The sequence below is a fragment of the Centrocercus urophasianus genome, unplaced genomic scaffold (genome assembly GCF_019232065.1).
Source record: "Centrocercus urophasianus isolate 14NV4802_14NV808 unplaced genomic scaffold, USGS_Curo_1.0 seq_18, whole genome shotgun sequence".
NCBI lineage: Eukaryota > Metazoa > Chordata > Aves > Galliformes > Phasianidae > Centrocercus > Centrocercus urophasianus.
Genome location: NW_024884733.1, coordinates 23,478,690 through 23,504,805, shown reverse-complemented (window position 1 = coordinate 23,504,805; position 26,116 = coordinate 23,478,690). Strand labels below are relative to the sequence as shown.

Genomic DNA, 26,116 nt, shown 5'->3' with positions numbered 1-26,116 from the left:
ATAATTTAGTTGTGGTCTTTTAAGGAACATGAAAAGATTCTTTAGACAAAAAAAAAATCCAAAACGTTGCCAACCACTTTTTAGCAGGAAATTAAAGTAAGCTGACTGAGAAAACACAAGTGGGATCAATTCAGGCGCGCTCTAATTCTTCAATTTGAGTAAATGTCACATAAATCAGTCTTTATAAGCTCCTTCCCTTTCATGTGATATCAAGGATTTTATTATGTTTATACAATGACAGCCTTTAAGACAATTCTCTTGCTGTACTCAAAACATTCTAAACCTTTATTCAGTACAAATAGCAAATACCTCCTTTCTATTTCTACACTGGTATCAGACAAACCAGGTACGAGAAAATCCCTCCCTGAAGTCTGGGTTTCTGAGGGATTGCTGAGTCTTATCAATGTGCTCGGGTGTAGGACAGTGCTGAGAAACCCTCTGCCCACCATCCATTCTCAAAACCAGAGACTCACCAACATGCAGCTAGTACACTGGATTCAAACAGAAGTGCCATTCTTGCTGTTCATACAGAGGTTCAATGTTACTGCTCTAATTTCAAAATGAGATGGCACACAAACATACATCAGTCTTGCAGACGTCTCATTCTGCTTGACACAGAAAGGACCAACTCTCAGTTTAAGAAAAAAAAAAGAACTAAGTGTGCGACTGTCAGTCTGGAACCAATTAAAATACCAACTAATGAAGAGAAGTTTCATGCTGACTTTTCACAATGGTAAGACAAAAAAACAGTAACAGGAAGATCAGAAGCTAATCTCTGGTACTCATACTGATATCTTACTGTGCCTGATTGCACAGACCATAGAACAAGCAGATGTGCAAGATCTGGTTGATATTAGCACTCATGTCACTGCACTTTGCTGCTCTGAGAAGTAAAAAAAGTAAGAGCGAAAGTGAAACTTGCCTGCAGCTGGAGGGTATGGCGGAGAATGGTGTCCTCTAAAGCATGGATCCACTTCTCCCTCTCATCAGCATCTCGAGCTGAAAAAATGAGTCAAAAGATATCGTCAAGTTACATGGCGTCTTATGTACTAAAAGCCATAAGCAAACAGATCTGATGTTCTCACTAAATATGGAAGCAAAACTATAATATTTATCTTAAGTTATCAAGGACATAATTCCACAGTTTTCTTAATATCCTGTTTATTTTTCCATGGTTACAGCTCCATAACATTACTGTGCTCATCTGCGTTACTGGAGAGATGTTTTAAGTAATCATGCAGGCAAGAAAAAAAATCTATGCTTTGTAGAAATTTTTTTTCTCCATACTATTAATATTCTCAGTTCCTGCTCAAGTTAAAAATTTATTATTCCTTTTCTTATGAATTTAAGTTTGTTTACAACTGATTATCTTAATTCAAGCCACTTTTTCTAATATTCCTTTAATAGCAGTAACAATTGAGGCTGATTTAGATGCAACAACGTTCAGGTATGTAGATGTTTGACAGCATCACAGTGCACTTCAGTGTGGCTTTGCATGCACAAGACTCTTCTAAGCATAACTTCTGTCAGGGCTGCAGTTCTCTTTACAAATATTTGGTTTGGGTTTCTCAATCAAAAAATACCCATCAGAAAGAATAAAGAATGACTTAACACCGTGGGAGCAGGGGGGACAAAATGGCCGTGTTACTGCATCACTGACACCACGAGTGTGTTTCTTCAGTTTCATCATTACTTACAATGGAGAAATGACTTGTTATATAAACAAGCCTATTTTAATCTGAGCCCATTTTAAAGACGTGTGTGCTTTTCTGCTCAGCAGATACATACATATATAGAAAGAAAGAATAACTTAAATATAATAATATTCCATGAGTGATTCTGCTTTATTTCTATTTCAGAGATTATTTGTCCCTTGTCCATCTTTAGGGATATACACGGGAAGAAAGTCTGCACAGACACTTCCTCAATTAATTAAATCATTTACATTTTTTTAGTTACAAGCAACCTGTACTGAGTTATCCATTACAATTCTGTGTCAGCATGCACTTAATAACTTTGAATCTTGAAGGACAAAGAATAATCTGGAGTGTATCTGTACAGACATGTATAAATCCAGATGTGACATCTTCACTTTGCTGGTCTCAAAGAACTCCCTGCTGTGCTGGAAGAGTGTTTAAAAATTTGAGGAGCAAAGTAAGCAGACACGAGGTACATTAAAAAAAGAATCCTAAGGCTTTATGTAGACAGGAGATACAGTGGCCCCTGTACAGATTTAGAATAGTTACTGGCAATTGTTTCTCATTCCTCATTCAAATGGAGGTGCTTACAAGAAACAGGAAGTCTGCTAAAAGCAAGGGAAGCTGAAGTGAGCTAGCACCTATTATACAGCCGAGAACTAAGATTCCTGACTTATTTGTTATGAAGGTTAGAAAAAATACCCCTAAACCATTATACTGAAATATTCTCTCCAGCCTCAGAATGCTATTTTCAGTCTCCCCGTTCTCATCCTTCTGCTTCCATTGCTTTTGTTCTTCAGAATTCTGCAGCCCAAACCCACCCGTGCTCAATACCACCGTAGGTCTTCCAAATATCTAAAATAAACATTCCTTTGAAAAAAATATTTATTACTTTCTCTCAAATCCATTCCCTTAAAGCATATTTCATTGGCCAGTAGAAGGGGTGAGGGAAGGAAAATCCGAAATCCACAGAAGAATCATCTCCTGCCTTTGGCAGAGGGTAGCTGCAGATTTCTTTTCACCTAAGCACACGTACACACAAACACCCTGTTCTTTCCCTACCACAGCTTACACTTCAGCCCTCATTTCAGGATCAGGTACATTTTCCTCCAATGTTAACTGCAATTGTTATTGGCTTCTTTGGCTCTCCTTAGCAAGAGCAGACCCCTTAGCCTGCTTTTTGCCAAATTTTCAAATGCATGTTCTCTGTGGCAGTGCTTGACATATTTCAGCCTATGCAAGGATTCTCAGGCTTGCTTTCTTCACTGTTGTTTGTGTTTTTCACATAACTGTCTCCTGGTCCTAAAGAACACCTTATTAGACAACCGTGGCACAAGTCATTGGACCAGACTGGTAGGTAATTCACAAATTAGTGATACAACAACCCTGTGTTCATGCTTTTTTGCAAAGACTATTTTAACTGAAAAAAGGAACAATTAAGCTGTGGACCAGTGAATTAATCTGTGTTGCAGCAGACTTCCTATGACCTTCCAGACTGCCAGCAAAGGAGGTCACTGTATTAGTTAAACACTAATCTCAATACACAGTGGTCCGTTAATCAAGGTTATCACATTTAGACTTGTGTATCAAGTGCTGTACTCACAGAACAGAGAAGGCTTACAGCAACGAGGAAGACCTAAAAACAAACTGTTCAGTCCAGCTCAAAAACTGAACTCTTTCCCATGCTTATACACAAACAGAACTTTCAGAGGTTCTATTCCTTGAATAGCCCATCTTACAGCTGTTTTTGCCACAGCTCAGCTGAAGGAAAACAAAAAAGCAGCTATATTTTTTTCCTCATATACGAGAAATGACAACACTATGGCATAGCATGATCAATCTGTAGGTAAAGAGCACAAATCTCATCAGCCTTGCAACTAAGACAACGTCTCAGTCATAAAAATCCAGAAATATTGCCAGCTGACTGCACATAAACACACAGTACTGTAACCTTGTCAGCATTTTCTGATCAGGACCTTACTTTCAGACCATTTCTCACCATTAAGGGATCCTTCCAGCTCTCCTCTATAGTCATTAAAAAAAAATAAATCATGGAGAAGCAGCAGGTTACAGATTTTAGTAAAGCAAGCTGCAAGAGAAGTTACATTAAATCTCATCAAAATGGCTGCTGTGAGATTAGGTGCAAGTAAAAGCTCTCTAATGGTAAAAGCAATTTAGAACTGAACAGCTGCCAAAAGATCACTGATGAAAAAAAAAAAAAAGAAAAAAAATCAATGGGAACATTCAAAAAAGAGATTAGCTAACATACTCAGAAACAATTTATGGGAAAAATCTGCACACAATGGTCAGAGATCGTTATCCATCTATCTGTAGGAAAAGCTGGCTACTCATTGCATTTTGCTTTGGAAAAAAATAAAAATACTCCCAATATTTTTTCAGCTAAAAAGATTGTGATGCACACTGTGTAGCAGTTGCTCTGCACCAGTAAATGCTGGAGGATTTCTTCAGCTGCCAGGAGACTCCCCCTGCTCCTTAGTCTCCATCCCTTAGTGTTGCTGTCACAAGCACCCTGAAGTCAGCCTGACCTTTGTCATGCTTTGACCAGGCTCCATTTTAAAGTTAGTACCACTTCCCTCTGCTCCAGTTCTTTTGGGAAATTTTACTCCAGAATTTCTTTCTGCCAACATATTTGGGATAAGGCAATTAGTATCAGGACCAGGGAATGTCACCAGTATCTATGCATCTCTAAATGTGGAAGAACAATGTTTGGTCCCTCTTCACAACAGCTCTGACAAAGAGATGAAGGGGAGGGAACAAGAGAGAGACATGAGTTACTTTCCCTAAGCTGATTCTAGCTAGACTGACAGTTACAAAATCAAACAAGGAACAATATATCTAAATGGGAACTCTTTGGCATTTAAAAGCCATAGAGGTGTTCAGCTGCTGAAACGTGATTGAAATGCTATTACACTGATTGGAAGCAGCAATGAAACAGAGGAGCCCACATCACTGTATGAATATGCACTGTGGCCTTAGCCCAATGGGTAAATGCAGTAGTTACCTTGTCAGCCAAATGTAAATGGTATTGGGCATCAGCTACCCACCAAAATATGTGCACTATCTGCAGTAGAGAGAACAAAACCAGACCCCTCATTCTCCATTTTAAATGCAAGCATCATTACCTCAGTTTTTACTGTAATCTGCCAGTGAACATCTGCTAATGGAAGCAGCTAAATCCACACAGCTATTCATTCACCGCTGTGTGCAAGAGGCAGGAATCACTGAACGCTGAAACACTGCAAATTTACTACGATTGTGCCAGTTAAGCTCCTGTTACATTTTTCTATTAGAACTAGAACTTAGAAGAGAAATTACAATTTGTTCCCTTATGCTTAACCTTTTAGTCCTTTGAGTCTGCAGCACATCCTTGGAAAGTTACCTGCATAATTCATTGCAACATCTCAGGCATGTCACAGACAGCCTCTGGGTCCTTAAAGCAACCACAGCCCTATTTGTGACCTGCAGGAGAAGCATGCTTCACCAGTATGCAAGCTCACTGCAGTGAGATTTAGGATGATAATAATATTTGTACAAACTGTATTTCTTGTGATTCCACTTAAAAGCACTAAAGATGAAAATTATGGCTTCTGCTGAGGGCTTTCTATCGTTCAGAAAAAGGATGCTTCACAAAGCCCCAAATAGGCTCTAATATCTCTGAATCTCCCAAACTGCCAGGCAGGATATGACAGGGGTTTAAAAAAGAAATCTATACTATGAGGAAAAGGTGGCACATGAAATGCTTTCAGCGTTTATAATTTCCCAAACACAGAATAAATGTTGCAATTTAGAGTTCCTATATTTGCCTTGTTGTGTAGAGGTTGTATGTGTTTAACCAAATGTTAAAGTACAACGTAACGCATTACTTTTTTCTGGCCTAAGCTTGATAGCATCTAAAGATTAGATATAAGCAAGTTTGACAACTCTCCACAATACGTGCTTCCCAGCAGCATTTCTAGGTCATGCACAGCAGTACTTGGAGCACTGAAAATACAAAACACTAAGCTGGTGCTCCTTGTTTTCCTGTGCATGTCTGCATGGGCATCAGGATAAAAAAAAAAGCCTCAAGATGTAGTTATGAAAACACAAGGTTATTTATAAATACACCATACTGTCTCCAAGAGAAATGCATACTTTATTTTCATTCACTGTGACCTACTTCTAGGCAGAATTCAGTGAAAAAGAAAAAAAAAAAGTCTATTACACCCAGAGTCAATTATGCAGTCTTTAATTCAGACAAAACTTCCACTGATTTTGACACAAAAATCCCGTATTTTCTCACCCAAGGTCAGAAGTAATGCAGTAGCCTGACACAAAAATGCCCAGATGACAAACATGAGGTTCTTCCTATACTGAGATCAATAGGATTTTTACCACCAATCTCAATAGAGATTTTATCAATAGTGCCCAATAACGCGGAAAAGTCACACTTCATAGCCAATGTCAAAGGGCTGTTCTGTGGTTAACTAAGCAGCTTTTTAAAGTCACTGAGGGCCTTTTAAACCATAGAAAGATGCAAGATGAAGCAGGGTTCCTTACAAACATACCAAAATACCATCGTTTCACTGCTTATGTGAATCCTTCTAACACACACACAGTTCCCACACCTATCAGGAGGTTGAACACAATCTCAGTGCCTTATTCCCTCTGCATGGTTTTGGAGCTGTCACAATCATTCTTTCCCCTTCTCCTGATGCCATCCTCCATCCATTCATAGAAACCAACCCTCCTTTTGTTCTCCCTCCACCCACTGAAGACTCCAATGCAGTTACTACAGATAAACAAAGTCTAATCTTGTCCAAAGAAAAAGCACCAAATGGTCTCCTGTGTGCAACGTATTAAGCAGCTTTGTCTGTGATCCTAAGAAATCAGTTGAAGTGCTGCTTCACTGTTAACCTCATTACAACTTCCCCATTGCTTCACTGTCATTTGGAATCAAATTTACAGGTTTTCTTTTTGAGGGAGCTCTATCATCAGTGCATAAACGCAGCCTCGGGCAGAAACTTTTGTGACAAAGACAGTCTGTGATCAGGAAGCTACTGGTTTTCTGGGAATTCACAGACAATCTGTAATGTACTAATCAAGCATTTTTCAGTGTGAGACAATCTGCAGGCACCTATGTTTTCACCATGAAGTGTCAATTCCAAGTGGCAAACCTGGAATTTCTTGTTAAAACAGAAGAAAATGCTGAACTTCTCAGTACCTCTCTGCCCTTACGAAACCTTTCCTATCTCTCCCCCATTCCTCACACTCACAAAGCTCCTTTTCAAAACAGCTGCTACCTTGAATTCAGATAATAGATTCCAACTGGTTCCAAAAGTAAAAACCAACAAATACATAAAAACAATAAATAAAACAACGTGCTACACATACAGATACTTATTCAAAGTATTATCTCCTTTGTTACTGCTAATTTTCACATAAATTTCAAAATTTTCCACCATGAGTGCAGGCAGCTCCATCGAGGGTGGCAAACTTACAGTATGATATGAAAATGATTTCAACAGTAGACAACTGTGATACAGGATGCTGAGGGTGCAAAAAGGAATGGCACAAACAGTAAAAGCAGAGCCAGGCACCATTCCCTGCACTTTGGTCACAGGTTCTGACTTCCCAAAGTGTTACTAAAGGATTTAGTAAGAAAAAAACAAAACCAAACAACAGAGCGAGTAGAGAGGATGTCAGAAAAATCATACAGCAAAAGCTAAACCTACTTCTGGTTCTCAGGGGAATTTCTGCAGTTCTGCCAACAGAGGAGGACTATTTCAGCCTCAGAATGCTGTGTAGCACAGACCTTGTCAGGTTCAGAAAGCAGAGCTATTCTATCATGAGAACAAAGGAGGACAGATAGCACAGCTCTGCTGTAAATGTATGAAGAGACAAGTCTGGAACTTTTGCCCTTACACAGCTGCACTTCCTCTTAATTATAATAGCACTGTTAAGTAAAGAACAGAGAGGGATTTGCTGTTTCAGCATCACCAGAACCCCCAAAAAGCCCTGAAAAAATGGTAGGTCAGGATAAATGATGCAGTCATAACAGACACAAAAATCACTGAGGAAACCAGAAGAAGATTTTACTCCAAAATCCCTTGGCAGGCATTTTTCCGTATCAGATAAAATTTAAAAAGCTCTCAAGATCTTTCAGGGGTAAGGCTGCAATTCATGAAGTGTCATTTAAATGGGGTAATTTGATGGACTGAACTGCCTTCTTACACCACAGGGGCAAGTTCCTGTGGTGGACAACGGTAAATTTTACAAGCTATAAATACCGAGCATTTCCCCAAGCAGTACTGAAACACAGATCTAAAGCCACTATACTGAATTTTGACAGCTTAACACAAATACAATCCCAACTTCTGACACTGCTCAGCAGCTAAGGCCTCTGTGGGCCCCGGGATATCCTTGGTAAATGCTGTATCACACATTAACAAAAGTTCCCTGCATTTACAGCCCTACCTTTTGCTGTGTACATCCCCCCTCTTTTCTCAGCTGGGATGCTATGCATTATGCATCTCAAAATAAACTAGAAACTAGGTCAGGATGGGGAAGAAGGGAAAAAACAAAATCCACCTTTATCAGCTGACAGGACTCACATAATGGGTAATCAGGTGCACAGCAAAATTCCTGCTTCCTCTCTCAGATTACTTTTGTGGCAGGAATAGGAAAGAAGAGACAAAAGCTAAAGCAGAATCATCTCAGATCAATGCACTGGACTGCTCCCATCTTTCAATTCTTTATTAGACAGACAAAGCAGTGCAGATATGACTTGTTTGCCTTCCAAGGAAGTGTGCTGAGTTTTTAGGAGCTTAGAGTTTAGAAATCTGAATTCTTGTTTCTGAATATAATGTATGCTTAGTGAAGTAATTCAATACAAATAAAAGCTGTGATTGGTTCAGGTCAGATAGCAATTTGAACATCAAGAAGGCAAGAACACACTTGGCAAACTATCTTGAACTCTCGGATTCAAGTCATGAACATCCCTGTGAGCAGAAAGAGCAGCAGTGATAAGAGGGACAGAAGAGCTTACTTTCCAGATTGGAAGTGCTTATAATTTGGTGATTATACCAAGATATTAAGTGGGAAAAAAACCTCACAGCATCTGAAGGTTGCGCAGCATTTAGAACAGGGATATGTATTGCAGCATGAAAAATATAGTGTCAAGAAAGAGCTTCCTGACAGGAAGGTGCATTAAGGTAACTGTTATCCCAAATGTCTTCAGCTACTTGAACAGACTTATGCATGTGAACTGAACAAACCCATGAGGCAATGAATGCCTTGAGATCCACCTCATTTGGAAGCCTTAAGATAAAGCCACAGAACTGTGTAATATATTATGTTCAAACAAGGACCAATCAGGAGATGAAATACATTACACTGAAATATATTTTAAAATTTCTGTAGATGTTCTGCCCCTCCTTTACAACCTCACGGAGTAAACAGGTAAAGATACTGCAGTGTGGAACAACAAATATAGGGAAATAATTTGCATGGCAGAGCCAAAATTGCTCTGGCAGTAAAAATCAAAATATGCTGTTTGTTTTATTGCCCTTATGCATTCAATTCCATTCCTTCCTTTATAATCAGGTACTCAGTGTATGGATGCTATTTGATATTTTTGCAGTCACCATTCAAAGCCTGCACTTTCTTCATAATAAAAACTTCTCAACTTTTGCTAATTCTCAATATAAACATGGCTACTAAAAAGCCTGGCTGCAAGCAGAACTGGGAGAGACTGTCTCAAGCAGCAACAAAGTGCAAACTACACACTGGAAAGATTGAATTTCCCAAGATCCAGTAGGAGGCAAATCTTAGTGGGAGATGCTGGAGGTTTAGTGCTTCAGAAATTCAGTTTCACACACGTGGAAACAACATCCCTGTGACAACTCGTCAGCTTTAAATGACTTAATTAGTCTTCATCTCACTGCTTAGAGCTCTGGAGTATTTGACAGATGTGCAATTTTAAGCAACTGAAATTAAGAAACACAAAATCCAGTAGGAATTTTTTTCCTTCGCTTCCTTCAAATCTATCGCTGCCCATCAGCCAAATTTCAATGAGGCAAAAGAAGATCCAAATTTTCACCAATTGGTACTGAGAAGTATGAGTACACAAAAACATTTTTCCTCTGGAGCCTTTCAGAGAAATTGTTCCCCTGCAGTGGGACTCTTAACTTACACACAGGTCAGCAGATAGTTGAAATCTTGGTATTTTTAAGGCTTGGATGTTTTCCCAACTAAACCCCATGTTGTTTGGACCTCTGTCTGTGCTTGGGAGTGAAAAAAAGTGATAAGAAGCAAGATACTGTATGTTTTGAAAGTTGCTGTTTCCGAAACTCTCTTCTCTTGTACAAGACTTCTCTTACAAAGGGTGGATACATTTACAGCTGTGACTATTTCACAATACAAAAGTTCTACTTCAATCATGAATAAAGATCATAGAAAGAAATTCTTAGCAATACTCCATGTAGTCTGGGAGTCTGTTCTACATCCTCTGTAGTCCCAGGATACATTCTGTAATATTTGCATAATTATCCATAACTGACAGTGATCTACAATTCATATAACTGAAGCCTATATAATACTGAGTGAATTTAACAAAACAAACTTGGTATGAGGCATACAGCACACATTTACACTGACCAGAAGAACTACAGACAAGAGTTCCACAGAGGATGCTGTATACCAAAATATCTCAGCACTAGTATCGTACCTATATTTTCACATTTTCACTTTACAGACATACATTTTAATACCATGCTAGCATCATTACAATTTGCTGGATGGCAGGGATTTTAGTTTAATAATATGCTAACAGAAAATACTGTACAAGACCTTAGCTTTACACTAAAAAAAAAACATATATACGATTGCTGACTTGATTTAAAATGCACACAAATAGAGATTAAAAGCATGAGATGTTATGTGACAAAACTAGTGTTCAAAAATTAGCAGTATTATTTACAGCAGCATCTGGTATACAACACTGTACACCAAATACTAGCAATCTTCTAAGACATTTAGCTCCTCAGTAGTGAATACAGTACATACAATAAAACTGTAAGTCAGAGACATATTACAAAGGGTTTATCTTAATAACTAAAGATGAGAGATTTCTAGATTTACCACTATCAAGTTATCAAATATTCAGCAGTATTTAACTTCACTGTACTGAAAGACTGCCAGAGTGCCGCATTCCATTACTGCATTAGCAATTACCTTGCATTTTATCAGTTATCCTTGGGAACAGTAGATTTAAGTACTACTGTTAGCTCAGCATTATAAAGGCATGTTTATGAGGCTTAATGCAGTGAAAAGCCAGAGTACAGCAGCAGCATTTGGGAAGAACTGTAGCACAAGGAATACAGATTCCAGCGACAACATGGTGTACAATAAATATTTATCATCAGAAATATTCACACAAACAAAAGGATTAACGATAATTTCCAAAGCACTGATTTAAAAAATATGTACAGTACAATATACACTACAGAACTGTTCCAGTTTAAAAAAATTAACAGCTGCTTATATGCTAATGTGCCTCTTGGATATTTAGTTCCCAGCTCTATGCAAAATAATTCAGTTCTTCAGCTAATTCACACAAGAGGAAAAGCAAAGGAACTAACAAACATCAGCTGAAAATTATTTTAATCAGACTTCCCTAGGATTCTACCATCAGGAAAAAAAGAAGTTATCCAGACAATATCATCACAGTATTTTGTTCTACTGCTGCAGATAAAATCATTTAAGGAATACATAACAATGATAATAGTACCTTACCCTTTCTACCGGTGAACCATAGCATGCAATGACGAAACATAGCAGTGGCAGATGGCATTGGTGTTAGTAAATGTGAATAAAAGGATAATAGCAGAGAAATGGTGACTGGCAGACAAGACACAGAAATGTAGATGAAATGAATGCAAGCTGGTAAATCTTGAAGCAGAGCTCCACCTTTAAACCAAATGTTGCCTCTAGTCTCCTCATAATTGAGCATTAAATTCTATTTGGATACAAATTGCAACCTGCCGACCAGTCTTGATTCTCTTCATATAGAAACGCGTAACTGCATCTTGATAATGAAGATCAGAAACGTTCAGTAAGCAAAACCCATAATCAGAAGCCCATTACTTTCTCCCAGTGAGTGATTTATTCTTTGTATTTCAAATCTCCAAATCCTGCCAGAATCAGTCTCTTTCTAGCATATATGTATCCACTGCAGATGTAAATCCCTGCCTAACCTGCAGCACCCCTGGATCCAGAATGTTCTCAGCGTGCTCATTTACGCTGTTCTGTTGCCAAACATTTAAAATCATCCATCAAATACAAGTGGAATCTATTACAGGAAAAAAAAAAACACAATCTCTTCTGTCAGCTCACCCTGAAAATGGAAGGTTTTCTGATCAACAGTTATTGTGAAGGTGCTGTCGTCCTCATCGTCTATACCAATCACAGCTCCCTGTGAAACAAAGAACAAAATCCTGATAAGGCAAGCAGTGACATCAGCAGCACACACTCTATCACTACACCACTGGAATTTAAAAAGCCTTGACTAACTGTAAGCACACCCAGCACTGTAAAGAGCAGATTCCCTGTTTAATCGAGGTTGTCGGTTCTTTAACAGAATACAGAATTAAAAAACACTTAAATTAGAATATAGAATTAAAAAACATTTGTAAAACTTAGTGATTTGCTGGATGATAATGCAAATCTTTAACTTTGCAATGGTGGCTTTATCCTACAGCATCTTTATAATAAACAATATTCTACTGTTCTCTACTACATTTCAACTTATATTTTAAGAAGTGGGGAGCAATATTTTTTAAGTGTTCTCCATGTCTAGAAAATACTAATTTGCTGCTACACTACTCTCCTGACCTAATTTCATCTACCAGTCTATAAGAAAATCATTCCAGCAAAATGCATTTGTCCCATCATGTTGTGTCAGTGGTACACTGCATGATCTAATTCTCAGTCCCTGAGTAAATACCAACAATAACTCAATGGGATGCATCAAAGGCTGCTAGCTTTGTCTTCCTATTGGTGGTGACATCTCAGAAGGGAATGTGAAGATTAGATAAAGGCGACCTGTGCTCAGCTAATTCCTAATTCATCCACTTCTGCCATTCCTCACCCATTTCCCCCCCAAAAATACATAATAAATAGCACAGTTTCACCCAGGGGAGGAAGACACTGAAGCCTCTATCAACTCCAAACAAATTATGACATGTAGTTCAAGATACCTCAAAGATCCCCAAAGAAACTTAATTTCTTTCCTCCTTCTCCAAGAGATCCAGCATCACATTCTGTTTTATCCTTCCCCCTCCTACAAATCAGGAAGACATCCCTGGCAGGTGAACGTATTTAAAGGGTACATCCTGCCCATATGGTGCAAGTACACCACAAGTAACAGAGCACCAGCAACTTGAGTCAGCTCCAACAAGTGTCAGCAACAGAGGAGGGCGTGAACGCTGGGCTGGCCAAAACATCAGAATCAGTTTGGTACAGCTGTAGGGAAGGGGATCTCTGTCAATTCCATTTGCACACATTCCTCACAGCTCCTCTATGACTGGCTGATGGCATCCACATGTTTGGCTGTGCTTGCTGCAGGTACCACAGGGCAGAGGAAGGAAGGAACAGATCCTACACAAGAACAGCACCAACCATGTGTACCTCAGCACTACACGGCAGGCAAGGAGAGCTCCAGTCATTTTCCCCTCCACTACCATTAGTGCACCACTTAAGCTCTCCAAAAGCACATTTTTCAAGGACAGCTCTGCAATCACTAAACAAGAGGCACCTCAAGAAGCACAGCCTAGCCAGGGTAATTCTGAATGCTTTACAATGCATTATAACAACCAGATGACCACACATTACACACAGGTCACTCCAAAAGTAATTTATCCCATTTATTTCCACAGAAACTACAACAAAGAGCACGATAACATTGTTTGATAGAGCAAATTCTCAGCTACAAAACACTATTTTTCAATAGCCACCGCCATCAGCCCTGCATTTTTGCCAGTGATGAACAAGAGCCTGCATGCCTTGCTCGTAAACACTGCCACTGCTGAAACGCAGCACCCGCAGCCTCACTGAGCTCACTTCCACTGTTTGGTCCCCATAAACATTCAGCAAGCGTTGATGAATGTCAACGAGTGCCACTGTTTCCATATGGAGGAATTCAATGACACATCTTTGCTTCATGTGCATTTCCATGTCAGACATCATTTTGTCAGACTGCCCCTCCACTGCCATCTGTCACATGGCAACAAAACAGAATGGAATATTGGAAAGAATGCTCAACCTCTGCTGCCATTCCACCAACATCTGCCTCTGGCACGTTGATGGGCTGAGGCAATGAAATAGGAGGCATTACTTTTGGAGTACATGCCTTGTATTTGAGAACTATCTGGTAATCATGCAGTGCACCAGTGATCAGCCAAAAGCATTTTGCTTACAGAAAGCTTAGGCAGGATTTAAGCATAGTACAGATGCCATAGATTCTTCTATGAACACACCTTCCTAAATAATCCTTGACAATAAAAAATAGACAGAATTTGAAGGTGAAGCTCCAGAGCCTACGAAACATGGGCATTAAACAAAAAAGGCAAGGAACAAGCTTTTAAGGATGCATTCCAGAAAAAAAAAAGGAAGTATTTTAGAAATCACATGTTTGTTTATGTTCACACCTACAATTACAAATCAACAATTACTCTAAACAGAAAATCTCTTTGATAGAATTTCACATTGCAGAAGCCCATCTGTTCAGGTCCTGGTATTGTCATCTGCCAAAAGAGCTGTGTTACAAAAGCAGAAAGACCCCTTCCTCCCTCACAAAATAAACTCAAGAAAGGAGTCAGCAAATCTTTACAAAATTCCTAAGAGTAATCTGGGGTGGGGAACATGGCAGATGGGGAAAGAGAGAAGGATTCTTTTATCTTAAATGCAAATAAAAATGAATAATGCAATGTTGAACAGATTGTTCACTTTTAATACTTCCTAAACTGACAGGCTGATGCCAACCTCCACATTGACAGGCTCACAACACTTTTAAAGCAGACGTGGTTTTTCAGACTAAATTTTGCTACACAATGCAAAAAACAATCTCACAAATCTTTAGAAATGTAATGTTGCAAAAAGTGGTTTGAGTTTGCATTACCCTGAAAGGAGTTATAATCATGACACCAATACACTAAAAAGGGAAAAGTGTAATAAAATCATCTGAAATGCAGATGGACAGGGATTCTCTGTATGAGCCTAACTAATGCTGTTGGGACCCCTTTAATAGGCCCATAGGAAGATCACAAAGCATTAACAACAGAAGGAAGGCACAACTGCAATTGAAAAAGGCAGAGCTCTACTGCAACATTCATCAGATTCTGTGTCAGGCCACAGACCACCTTCTCTATATTTCTGTCCAAGACTCAAAATGCTCCCATTCATGTCCATTACCCTTCTGACCTATCCATCCTGTTTAGATCAGCTCCTAACAAAGCATACTGGAGCCAGAGATTCTCTGAGAAATGGGGAAGAAACATAGCAAAAGAGGAGTTTCTGAAAGCAGAAACCAAGCTCACATTTGAGCCATCCCAGCATTCCCAGCTCATTTCAGTAGTGTCACTTCAAGCCACAGAATGTCCCAAGCCAGGACAAGGAACACTCAGCTTTCCTACTTGCTACCTCTGTTTCCCCAGTTTTTATCCTCCCTCAGCAGACATTTTTAAAATTTCTGTCCTTCCCTTTCATGAACTCCAGTACTTTGCCTTCCTTCTGTACAGACAACTGGCTGTGTGGCATTACTACACAAGTACCCAGAATGAAGCACAGTCAGGTGGTGGGGTTACAGCATCTGAACTGGCAGAACAAAGGACACGGGAAGAGAATAAAGGAAAACCAGAAGAACAGAAAGAAAGCAGTTTTCTGCAATAACTTCTGTAGGTGTAGAACTTATATCTACATATATTTATACTCACATGAAATGAGAACTGCAAGAAGCAACTTCATTGCAACATTTTATTGTTAACCCATAGTACTTCATCCTATGATGCTTTTTAAACAACGTATTAAGCACATAATGCTTTTATACAATATCACAGAATAACCCGAGTTGGAAGGGAGCCATAAGGATCATCAAGTCCAATAACAGAATGCAATTAGCCTAGCATGTCATTTGACCTCTTATGTTTTCTTTCTTTAAATACTTTCACTACTTCAGTGCTTTGCAGAGTCAGCAACAGAGCAAAACCTCAAAAGTCTCCCTGCAGTTCTCTCCCCTAGACGATATTATCCACAGTGACACATTAAGTACTGAGGAAAATAATACTCACTCTCAGCCTAACACATCCTCGGCGTGATCCTCTCATCATTTTGTCTTTTGACTGAAAGAAAGAAAAATCAGAACACTGAATTAACAAATTTGGTAAGAATTGCAAGGAGAAAGTTGTTCAAGACAACCAAGAAAGAAAAAAAAGACAGTCTGGTATAATGTTTTACTGACTGACTGAGCATCTTATTTACAAAATAGATTGGTTCTGACACGAAAGAGAACGCAGCGCCACAGCATGAAGAAGTTCTGCTTCCAGACATAAGAATACAGTATCCTGCTTCAAAAAAGTTCTGTAGGTATCTTGAAGAAATACTTAGAAGATGCAGACACACCTTCATAGGAAGTAGGAAGATGAGAAGAAAGTCATTTATTAGGGAATATTGAAATTGGCAGCGTACTGATTTACATCTTCCTCCTTTCCCGCCCTTGTACAAATCAAATTATATTTCTGTCAGAAAGATTTCTGTATTTATCATCCTTTATATAGAGACATAAATGTCACATTCAGACAAGTTTCTGACTATTTCCTAGATATCACATCCTGCTTTTATTCCAAGAGTTAGAAAAGTTGTTTATAGCCATTTAAGTGATCAGATTCGGGATCAGAAAACAGGATTCCTTCATCTACAACCAGGGCCTAAACATGTAAATTACTGAACCTCTTCCTTACTGTCTCTGTTTGAGGCATCTACTTATAGATATCCAACCCACTTCTAGCTTGGAACTGTTCTAAACTTCCAGCTATTCCTGCCACTGACAGTTTGTCAGCAACTTTCCACCAATATTTTAAATGTTACTGGGCAACGTTGGCAAGCTTAAGTAACATACACACTAATCCTTTAAGATAAGGGAAGAAAAAGGAAACATTATGAGGAGTCCTAAATATTTTGCTTTCTTATAGACACAAAACATCTTGTTTTTCAGTTACTTCCCCTTCAGTTTTTTATTTGATGTATTGCATGCCACTGCAGCCTTACCTACAAAGGCATTCAGGCCCAATACAGCCCCTTTCTGTTACCACCCTGATGGCCAAACTGCATTAATTCAGGTCATGGAAACACTGCTACCTCTGCAATCACATGAACAAGTTCTCTTGCTGTCATCTTCTGAAACATTCTCTTCTTTCCAACAGTATCTGAACACTTCTTTCTGGACTGGCTGTAACTTTGATCAGCTCTATTTTCACTGATGCTACTAGACAACAAAATCAGATTGATCTTAGTGGGGAAAAAAAGACAGGAACCAGAACTATCAGCCTTCATAGCAATAAAATACTTTTCACTGCCACACGTTTGAGAGATATAGCTCCATTATAGCTATACTCCAGCTATTTCTTTCGTGGAAATCATGGAGCAGTCACAGCAAGTCCTATTCACTAAAGGTAATTTAGAATACAGTGATGCATGGAAATTGCCAGGTCATGGCCTGAACCAATGGCTGAGCACCAGGTGAGAAGGCATGGCCAACCCAGGGAGCTCAGGTGTACGCAATGCACCTGAGTGACTGGAAGGGGTGAAGGCTAAGCTCACCCCTCCTCATCCTCATTTAAGGGTTAGCAGCCGAGGGAGCAGCGTGTGCCTGAGACTGCAGTCCTCTTGAGCTGTCACTGGTTGATGGAAGGAGTGAGCTAATGTTTCTTTGCCATCTTCTATCGCTCCATAGTGCTCATATCCCAGTAGAAGGCACTGCTATCTCCTTCTTTTGCCCCATATTAGTCAGAACTTCAAATGAAGGAAAAGTTTTGTTACTAGGAATACAATTCAGTAGAGTACATTTACATGCACTGCTTTTTATGCTCACTGCCAGGAGTGAACGCCTGAAATGGGAGAACACTACCGAGAGCTTCCTGCTCCCTCTAGTGGATTCCAGGAGAAATACTGGCATGAGCTCAGCAAGAAAATACTACCCAGGCTGAGGGAGGATGCACCTCCAAATGAGCAGAAGGAAAGAGGAGAAGCAATCCGGGCAGCTGGCAGTGCAGGCAGGCACCTCGCCTGGTGTCACCAGGTTTGGTCCTGCTCAGGTTCTGGAAGCAGCTGAGAGCGAGGATGATGTCAGCAATCCCTGGTGCAACAGAGGGCAGAATCCTAACAACCCTGACTTTCTTTGCGCAGATTGATTAGAAACTCAACCACAGAAGGTGCTATAAAAGCCTTTACTTTTGTTGTACATCACACTTTAATGGAGTGGAAATCGAATTTAAACTTTATAGCGCGTAATGTTCTTTAGTCTGCAGAGATCACAAGATAAATCACAGGTTCTGTGTGGACTCATATACTGACCATCTCCCCATCTTCAGACACAGCTTTAATTGGCTCACATGATTACAGTGAAGCAGCAAATCTAATTCACTCTGAAGGAATGAAGCACCTCTCCCTCTAGTATCCGAACTGAAGCATGCAGCTGTCCTCACTGCCTGTGCCGCGCACTCTCAGAAGGAGATCTTTTACTCATAGCTGCAGAAAAGGACTTTAAAACATAGATCAGTTGATTTTCTGTATTTGTTCCCCTCTCTGCTCCCAGTAGGTTTTTTACAAAAAATAAAACTTGGACAGCTACCCCTTAAGCTGCAAGTTTTACCTTTTGGTTGAAAGGGAGAACATTAGGCACAGATTTTCAACACGCCCTGTGCTTGATCAACAATTCCTAAATAAATAAAGCATCCTGTAACTGTTCTGAAGAATGGTTCCATTGCACTGAACAAAACCTCAAACAGCAGTAGGCTTGAGGAATAGGTGTTAAAAAAAATCACTTTTTCCTTTCTTATTATATATAAGTTTTAACACGCAGCTATCTTTTTCTCAGTCATCAGTTTTAAAACAAGTTAAATCGACATTTCCAGTTAAATTTCAATATGCTGTGTACTGATTTTGATGATAACAGACTTGAATAGGTTACAAGCAGAAGGCAACAAGAGATAAATCTCAGCTGAAGCTCAAATATAAATTCATAAAGACAAATAAAGATATACGATGTTACTGCACAGAGACTGTATGGATCTGCAAGAAAAAAAATCTGTCCTTCATCAGTTTATTTTTGACATTCACACAGTGAAGTTTGATCAAGTACAGAACTGACCTGACATACCACATTTCATGCAAGCTATGTCTTCTTCAAGAAATGAAAATATTGCCTGGGTCTATTTAAAAACAAACAGAACTGAAACAAAGTTAAGATCCCAACCCAGCCCTCCCTAAGGCCTTCCATCCCCGTTCACATCTTTAGAACTATTTTATTTGCGTTTCAGCTCTTGCATGGGAAGATTTCAATATGAAATCCCACTGCTGTCTGCCTCCAAAACTCTCAGGCACAGGCTCTTGAACAAGTACGTTCTTGACACGGTGCTGCCAGAGAAATCTCTAAGGTAAGTACACAGATGAGCAATAACATCACTTATTCCCCTTCAGGGAGGAGGAATGTGAAACAAGGTCTATTTATAAACACAGTTTTTTTTGCAGTTTAACTACGTGTACAGGACCACTTGTATAACAGCTATTGTTCCTGTCAAATGCTAAGGCAACACTCATTATTCAAGCCAAAATGTCACAAATCAAAGACCCCAACACACAGCCCCCAGACCATTCCTCTGGCTCACCCTCTCAAAGGAGGGCCTCCCCAAGCACAGAGGCAGCAGTGACACCTAACAGCAACAGCTGGGGTTGGTGGTGCTTACAGAGTGCTACTTCAACCATTCTGGGTCAGGTAAAATTTACTGGAACAGTGGCAAAGACACCCCAAAGTTGCTTGAGATCTCAACTCATCTCACTGCATACTCTGAAATGAAAACCAACTACAGGCAGCTGCTGCGCCTAATGCTTTCACTTTTGTGGATACAATCATAAAGCAGCAACCAAAAGGTCAGCCACCCCTAAACAACACGTAGAAGCAAAAACTTCTAAGAAGCATGGTACTTCTTAAGTGTCTAGAGTCTCAGTTACATTAAACCAACACATTTCTCACCTGACAGAACACAAGCATGTATTAATTTGCACTGACATAAAGGCTGCGACAACTGACTTCTAGAAATTAAGCACATATTACAGTTTGCTTTTTGAAAGGAACATGTAGGCAGCTGAAGATGACAACGAACACCAGAAGAAAAGTTGCCTTCTATCAGCTGGAAAACTTTAGTATTGAACTGCTTTTAGTATTTTGTGTAAGCAGAATCTTCAGAACCCCAATTAGCACGTGACTTGCACGCTACTGCTTCACCAAACCATCCCATCTTGGTTCAGAACCTGCATGAGCACCCAGTTCCACCTGTCACATCAGCGGAGCAGACAACACAGCTGACTTTGGGAGGGCAGGTGACATGCAGTTCTGAGTGCCAATACAAAATGACCCCATCAGATGCTGTTAAACAAATCTGAGCAGGCACAATATATTAATAGCAGATGAGAAACACCACAGACATGCAGCACAAGGTGATGATCAAGTATTGGGAGAACTGAAACCAGACACATTGTCTAAATACTGAAGAGAACAGTATTAATGAAGCATTACTGAAAGCAAGTCATGTGGTGCCACGCACAAATCACCTCTCTTTGTTTCCAGGAAATAAGTACTGCTCAACTCTTTGCATGAATATACTCCCCAGGAGGAAAATCCAGCGCCAATCATGAAACCCTAGCTATCTGAGAAAGAGAAACAACAGATTTCTGAAAGACCACATTTCTGATGATACTAAAATCCGTGTAACAGTAAAGGCTCTTACATTACAGGCAGAATTATGGCAACGGATCGATTTATCACCCTCAAATGGGTGATTTATCTCCCCACCTTCAAACCCCCAGGAAGAGAAGTGTTACCACACACCTAAGACCAGCAGATGGAAATACCTGCTTCTCCTTTTCCCACACCCCCATCCTGTAGGGCACAAAACTTACACAGGCAGATTTATTACATATGATGAAAAAATATTTCCAAGTTTAAATATATATTAACTCCCAGGAATATTCTCACATTATAGAGCTATACAGTGTCTATCAAATTCCTTATGGATAATTTTCTCTTTATAAAAAGAGTGCTTTAAAGGATATGCAAGGCAAAGCCATATCTGTGTCTTTCAGAAGAGCACTGTATGCTAGATATCCAAGTAGGAAAACAGATGCATCGGAACACAGGATAAGGATGACAAATTGGTATGTGTTTTGTTTGTTATAAGGAGTCCATTCTGTAAATTACAATCCTGTAAAAATGTATGGCATAAAGACCTTTGAAACACATAGTTAAAACTAGGTAAAGAATTCAATCTAGTGTTGAGTAACTGCCACCTTAAGACTTGCATCACATCTGTAAATTCAAAACCATCTTCTTATTATGTGTAGTTTGCTTACAGCTTTGTCTGTTTTTTAGATTCAGAGCTGTTTGCAGTGCACGTGACAGACCAAATTATTGCAGAAACTTCATCACATCAGCTCAGAATGGAAAGCAGAGACCTCAAAAAATGTCTGTACAAAAGCAGGTTTTTTTTCTACTTTCCTCAGATTTTTGCACAAAGCTGTTGACTGAGAAACTGTATTTAGAAAAAGCAGGAAAATACATTCAACTGAAAGTCTCTTAATATCGGGGCACTGAGCCATGGCTCCAGCTTCAGAGGCATCATTTGAAATCAAGTTAATGAGATTTGTTTTCAGCTTACCATCAAAGAAAGATTCACAAAACCGTGGCAAAATCTGAGCTCTCCTCCTTAACATCTGGATCCTACGCTCCACAATCAGTTCTTCAAGGCAGCACAGTAACTAAGTTGCCAAGCAGCAGAAATCTCTTAAAAGCATAAGAAGAAAAATGCCGTTGCAACATCACAACTGCTTCCTCCTACCAACTGCTTTCACACAGATTTTGCTCCTGAAATGGTTTAAGCACGTGTTTTTAAAAAGTACTTTGATGGAACAACTAACAGCAACAACAGAATATCTAAGCATTCAAATCTATTGTTTAGGAACTTACTGGTAGGAGAACTACAAAATGATTGGAGGTTACCCAATTTGCTTCCAAAAATGTACACTACCAAGCTGTCAAACAGGGTATTTTTTTCTTTCAACCCTCAGTCTCTACTCATGGCAGCTGTAAAGTCTGCAGCAGTTCCAGCAATACCTCAAATAGCTATGAAGTTTTAAAATGCTTTAAGGAGCTGCCCTACCTGCATCCTGGCCTTACTGTCAGCGCTGTTCGCACAGCTACGCCAACTCAGCTTTCCATACAATTAAAATCTTTATTTACAGAATACAGACAAAACAAGAATTTTAAATCAGACTTTCAACCTCAAGGGGCTCTCTGGATTATTTCTACAGGATCCCCAAGGGCAATCACAGCTAGGGTTGCCTATTTAAGACAGCACTGCTATCAGAAAACACAACAAAAAGCAAATTTCTTTCACTTCCCTTTTCCTCCATAGCGATTCCTTTGTCTTCACATTCTCTGCCAGTACAAAGCCAACACGTTTTCACACTGACGTGCAGAAAGAAAACTACAGAATGAACTCAACTGAAAAAACAAATCAGCAGAAAGTTGTTTCTCAGCTGCATTCCAGCTTATGGAACAACTTTACAACTCCGGTGACAACACAGATGATCTATTTGGAGGCATTTCTTTTAAATATTGCCAGTGCCTCCAGCTACATTCTGAAAAAACGCAGTGCTTCAGTAGCCTTGCATTTGCTGCATCTCTAAGAGAAACAGTGGATTCACAAATCAAAGAATGTTAAAGGAATAAAACAATCTGTCAAACCACTGGCCAAATTGATCCAAAACGGGAAACAGTCATTTATTTCATATTTTGCTCCTTAAAATGAAAACAAAACCAAAACAACCATTTACTGCTAGTAGACAAATCATTTATCTGAGCAAAACCATGTAAAGATGATCAATACTTGGATGGCGAGTCCAGGTCATACTCTCTGGAATATATCACTCATAAATAAATTCACACAAATACAATTATAAGCAAAACTGAGAATGAGAATTGTTGAGAAATGTACAAACACAAACTGCAAACTACAGAAGAAGAAAGCAGAAAAGAGCGAACTTGATGTAAGAACTTTTGCCTTACTCCTTGAAATCTTTTATCACGTCAGAATTGTGAATATAATTGAATTAATTTGTTCCTCATATATGTATTCAAAACATATTTAGGTTAATAACTACTCCAGCTAGCAAAAGAAAAGGCATACTAATTTAGGTGCAATACTGCAGTAGCTCTCTTTAAATGCTCATTGCACATGAAAGGGACTCTTCTGCACACTATTCTACGCTATTACGCAAGAAGATGAAATACAACCATATGAGGACACGCCTAGGAACAGATCTACTCTTTTGTACCTCTCACTAGTGAAAAGTTCAGCTGCATCAGACATAAATAGCTTGCAGCTTTCCACAGCTCCCCTGCCAAAGGCCAGCTGCCTCTTGCACCTGCGTGCACAAATTTTTGGACTGAAACAGGCTAAGGAGTCTGTAAGAGGTGACAAGAAAGTAAAAGTAGATGAGTCAATGGTAAGCTATCAGCCAAGTCGTTTCCAGGTGCACACCTATGCAGCCAGGTGGAAACAATCTCAACATACCCCACCCATGCATTATGCACATCAGGAAGGGCCAGTTTCAGGCTAGAATCATGCAGCTGCATCTATACACACAGACTGTATTGCTTCAGGCCGAAACTGGCTCAGAGCAAACAGTGCTCAGCTGCATATACTTCATCACACAGGTAAGCTTTTATTTCAAAATACAAGCACACATACACAGAAACACAGGCAAAAATCTCCAAACATCCATTTCCTACACAAAGCTCCCGAACTCCTAACATTCCTAATTATTATTCCTAATTATTGCTTATTCAACGCAATCTTGGAAACTACCATTCAAAACTGAAGTACTCTGCAGACCGATACAGAAAGCATTCTGTAGGAACAGCTAACTGCCGGACTCAGTGGCACAAAGCAGGGAATGCGGTTTGATCTTCTGATCCCAAGTAGAACTTTTAGGGCAGAGAAAAGGAACGTTTTCATATGAGAACTAAAAGTCATTATAATAACAGAGTACATGCTAAGATATATTGAAGTGTAACGTGCACGTAGGGATAGCTAACCATCGGAAGTAAGGAGATTTCAGGACTGGCATTCATTAAACTGGTGAAGACCACAGAAAGTAGCTGCAGTAACCAGAATTATCATTCACCAGCCATCAGTAAGTGCTTCCATTTCTGCAGCTGAGCGTAAAAAGACTTTGCACCTTGGACCTTCACTCAGTGATTCATCTCAAACAGCCGACATACGGACAGCCATTAAAAAGCTATAAAGGCACCTTTATTTCTCCACCATATCCCAGATGCAGGTAAAGTTTTGAATTAATGTTGCTGTAGGTTTTATAACTGGTTTATGCTGAGTTATCAACTCGTGGTGCTGGGAAGCTAAGCTTTGCCCGAGCAGATCCGGAAACTCAGATTTCGGGAGCAGAAGTTTTACACTTAGTCATACTGTGAAAGTATTTGTAACAATGCCATTTTTATGTAAGAAGCTGCCCAAGCCAGCAGTCAGCACAGAAAAAGAGGCAAGAAATGCATTCTGTCACTGCTGTTCCAAACACTTCACGTTCAAATATGGGAAGTCCTGGACGGAAACATAAAGTCAACGTCGAACTGACTGGAAGCGCCCTGCTGCTGAGGCAGCGAACTGGGCACACGGCGATACCGCAACTGTGCCAGAGCACCCAGGCGCGCGGCTTTGAAGGAGCCTCCATAGGCCGCCACGGAACGCCCCTCAACGGCCGCTCCCGCCCAGGGCCGCCCCCACCCCCGCGCCGGCCGCCAACAATAACACTGCCGCTCGCCCCCACCGATAAATCTCCCCGCAGCGCCACCCCATTGGCCGCGCCCGTCGCTTCTTCTTTCCCCATTGGCCGTGCCCGCCGCCTCCTCCTTCCCCATTGGCCGCCCGAGAGCTCACACCGCCCCGCGTCCCCTCCCCGCCCCCACCCTGCGCCTCAGCCGGGCTCCCGGCTCCCCGCCCGCCCGGCCCGCCGCTGCCCCTCACCGTGTAGTAGGAGAGGAGCCCGGCGTTGTAGTCCAGCACAAACCAGCGGTACTGCCAGCCCTTCATTACATTGGTCCATTTGCTCAGCGGGCCCTCCATGATAGACGCCATCTTAGGCACCGAACCGGCACTGCCGCGCGCACCGCCCGTGCGGTGAGGGGAGCAGGGAGAGACACGGCGGCGGCCAGGAGGGAAGGGGGCGGGGCACGCAGGGCAGGGGCGGGGCCAGCAGCCACACTGCCCCGGGGGCGGGGCGGGGAGAGGGGCGGGGCTTGCGCGCGCAACGGGCCCGCGCGCCGCTTGATGGGGTGGGGAGAAGGCGGGAAAACCGCCAACGGCTGCGGTGTGGCGTCGTGAGGCGGGCGGGGCGCTGTGAGGAGCGCGGGAAGGCGGAGCGCAAAGAGAGACAGGGAGCTTGAATTTGTGAGTGTGAGCAGTGGGGCTCCCCGTGAGCCTCGGGAAGCAGAAGGCGAGGTGCGAGGGAGGGCTGTGTGGGAAGGGCGTGATGCTCTGGTGCTTGTGTGGGGGGAAGAGAGTCGTGGAGGCTGATCTTGTGTCAGCTTTCCTTTTGCTGTTGTGTTTGTCCCCGAGCCTCGGTTTGCTTGACCGCTTGGGTTGCCCAGTCAGATCCAAGTGCTCGGGTCTCTGTGACCAGCATGTGAAAAAGCATCCAGGGTGCGAGGTGAAAATCGCACTCGTTGGCACCAGTCGCCTTGTAAGGGTAACTCATCAAAACAGCACACAGCTTTCCTGCCGGCTGCTCCAAGAATGTGGAATGCATTCCCCTGGAGCTGTGAACAATAGTAAATCTCCTGTTAAATGCGAGGCGTGTTCTTTGGCACTGCTCCACTTGAGCATAAATGTGTAACTTCAGCTGTACTTCTGCACAACATCTCTGAAATAGAGATACTCATGCTCCTCCCTAGGGGTAGACAACATAGCAGCAGAGTATCTGTTGTGTGAACCTTACAATATTTAGGGAATACCTTTTTAATTCTTTATTTCCAAGCAAATACATGGGGTTTTTTTAATATTATTTAAATATAAAGAGCT

General features: G+C 40.7%; 1 protein-coding gene across 3 annotated transcripts in view; it reads right to left on the bottom strand.

The window, feature by feature from the left end:
• OSBPL9 (oxysterol binding protein like 9) overlaps positions 1-25,255 on the bottom strand; it is a 58,174-nt gene extending 32,919 nt beyond the window's left edge. For all 3 annotated transcript variants that reach the window (XM_042819523.1, XM_042819525.1, XM_042819526.1), the window contains exons 1-4: positions 25,064-25,255; positions 16,040-16,090; positions 12,090-12,168; positions 923-999 (exon numbers count right to left, since the gene is read on the bottom strand). In XM_042819523.1, coding sequence (XP_042675457.1) covers positions 923-999; positions 12,090-12,168; positions 16,040-16,090; positions 25,064-25,174 — 318 coding nt within the window. In that variant the 5' untranslated portion in view covers positions 25,175-25,255. The remainder of the gene's footprint in view (positions 1-922; positions 1,000-12,089; positions 12,169-16,039; positions 16,091-25,063) is intronic.
• Between the last annotated feature and the right edge of the window lie 861 nt (positions 25,256-26,116).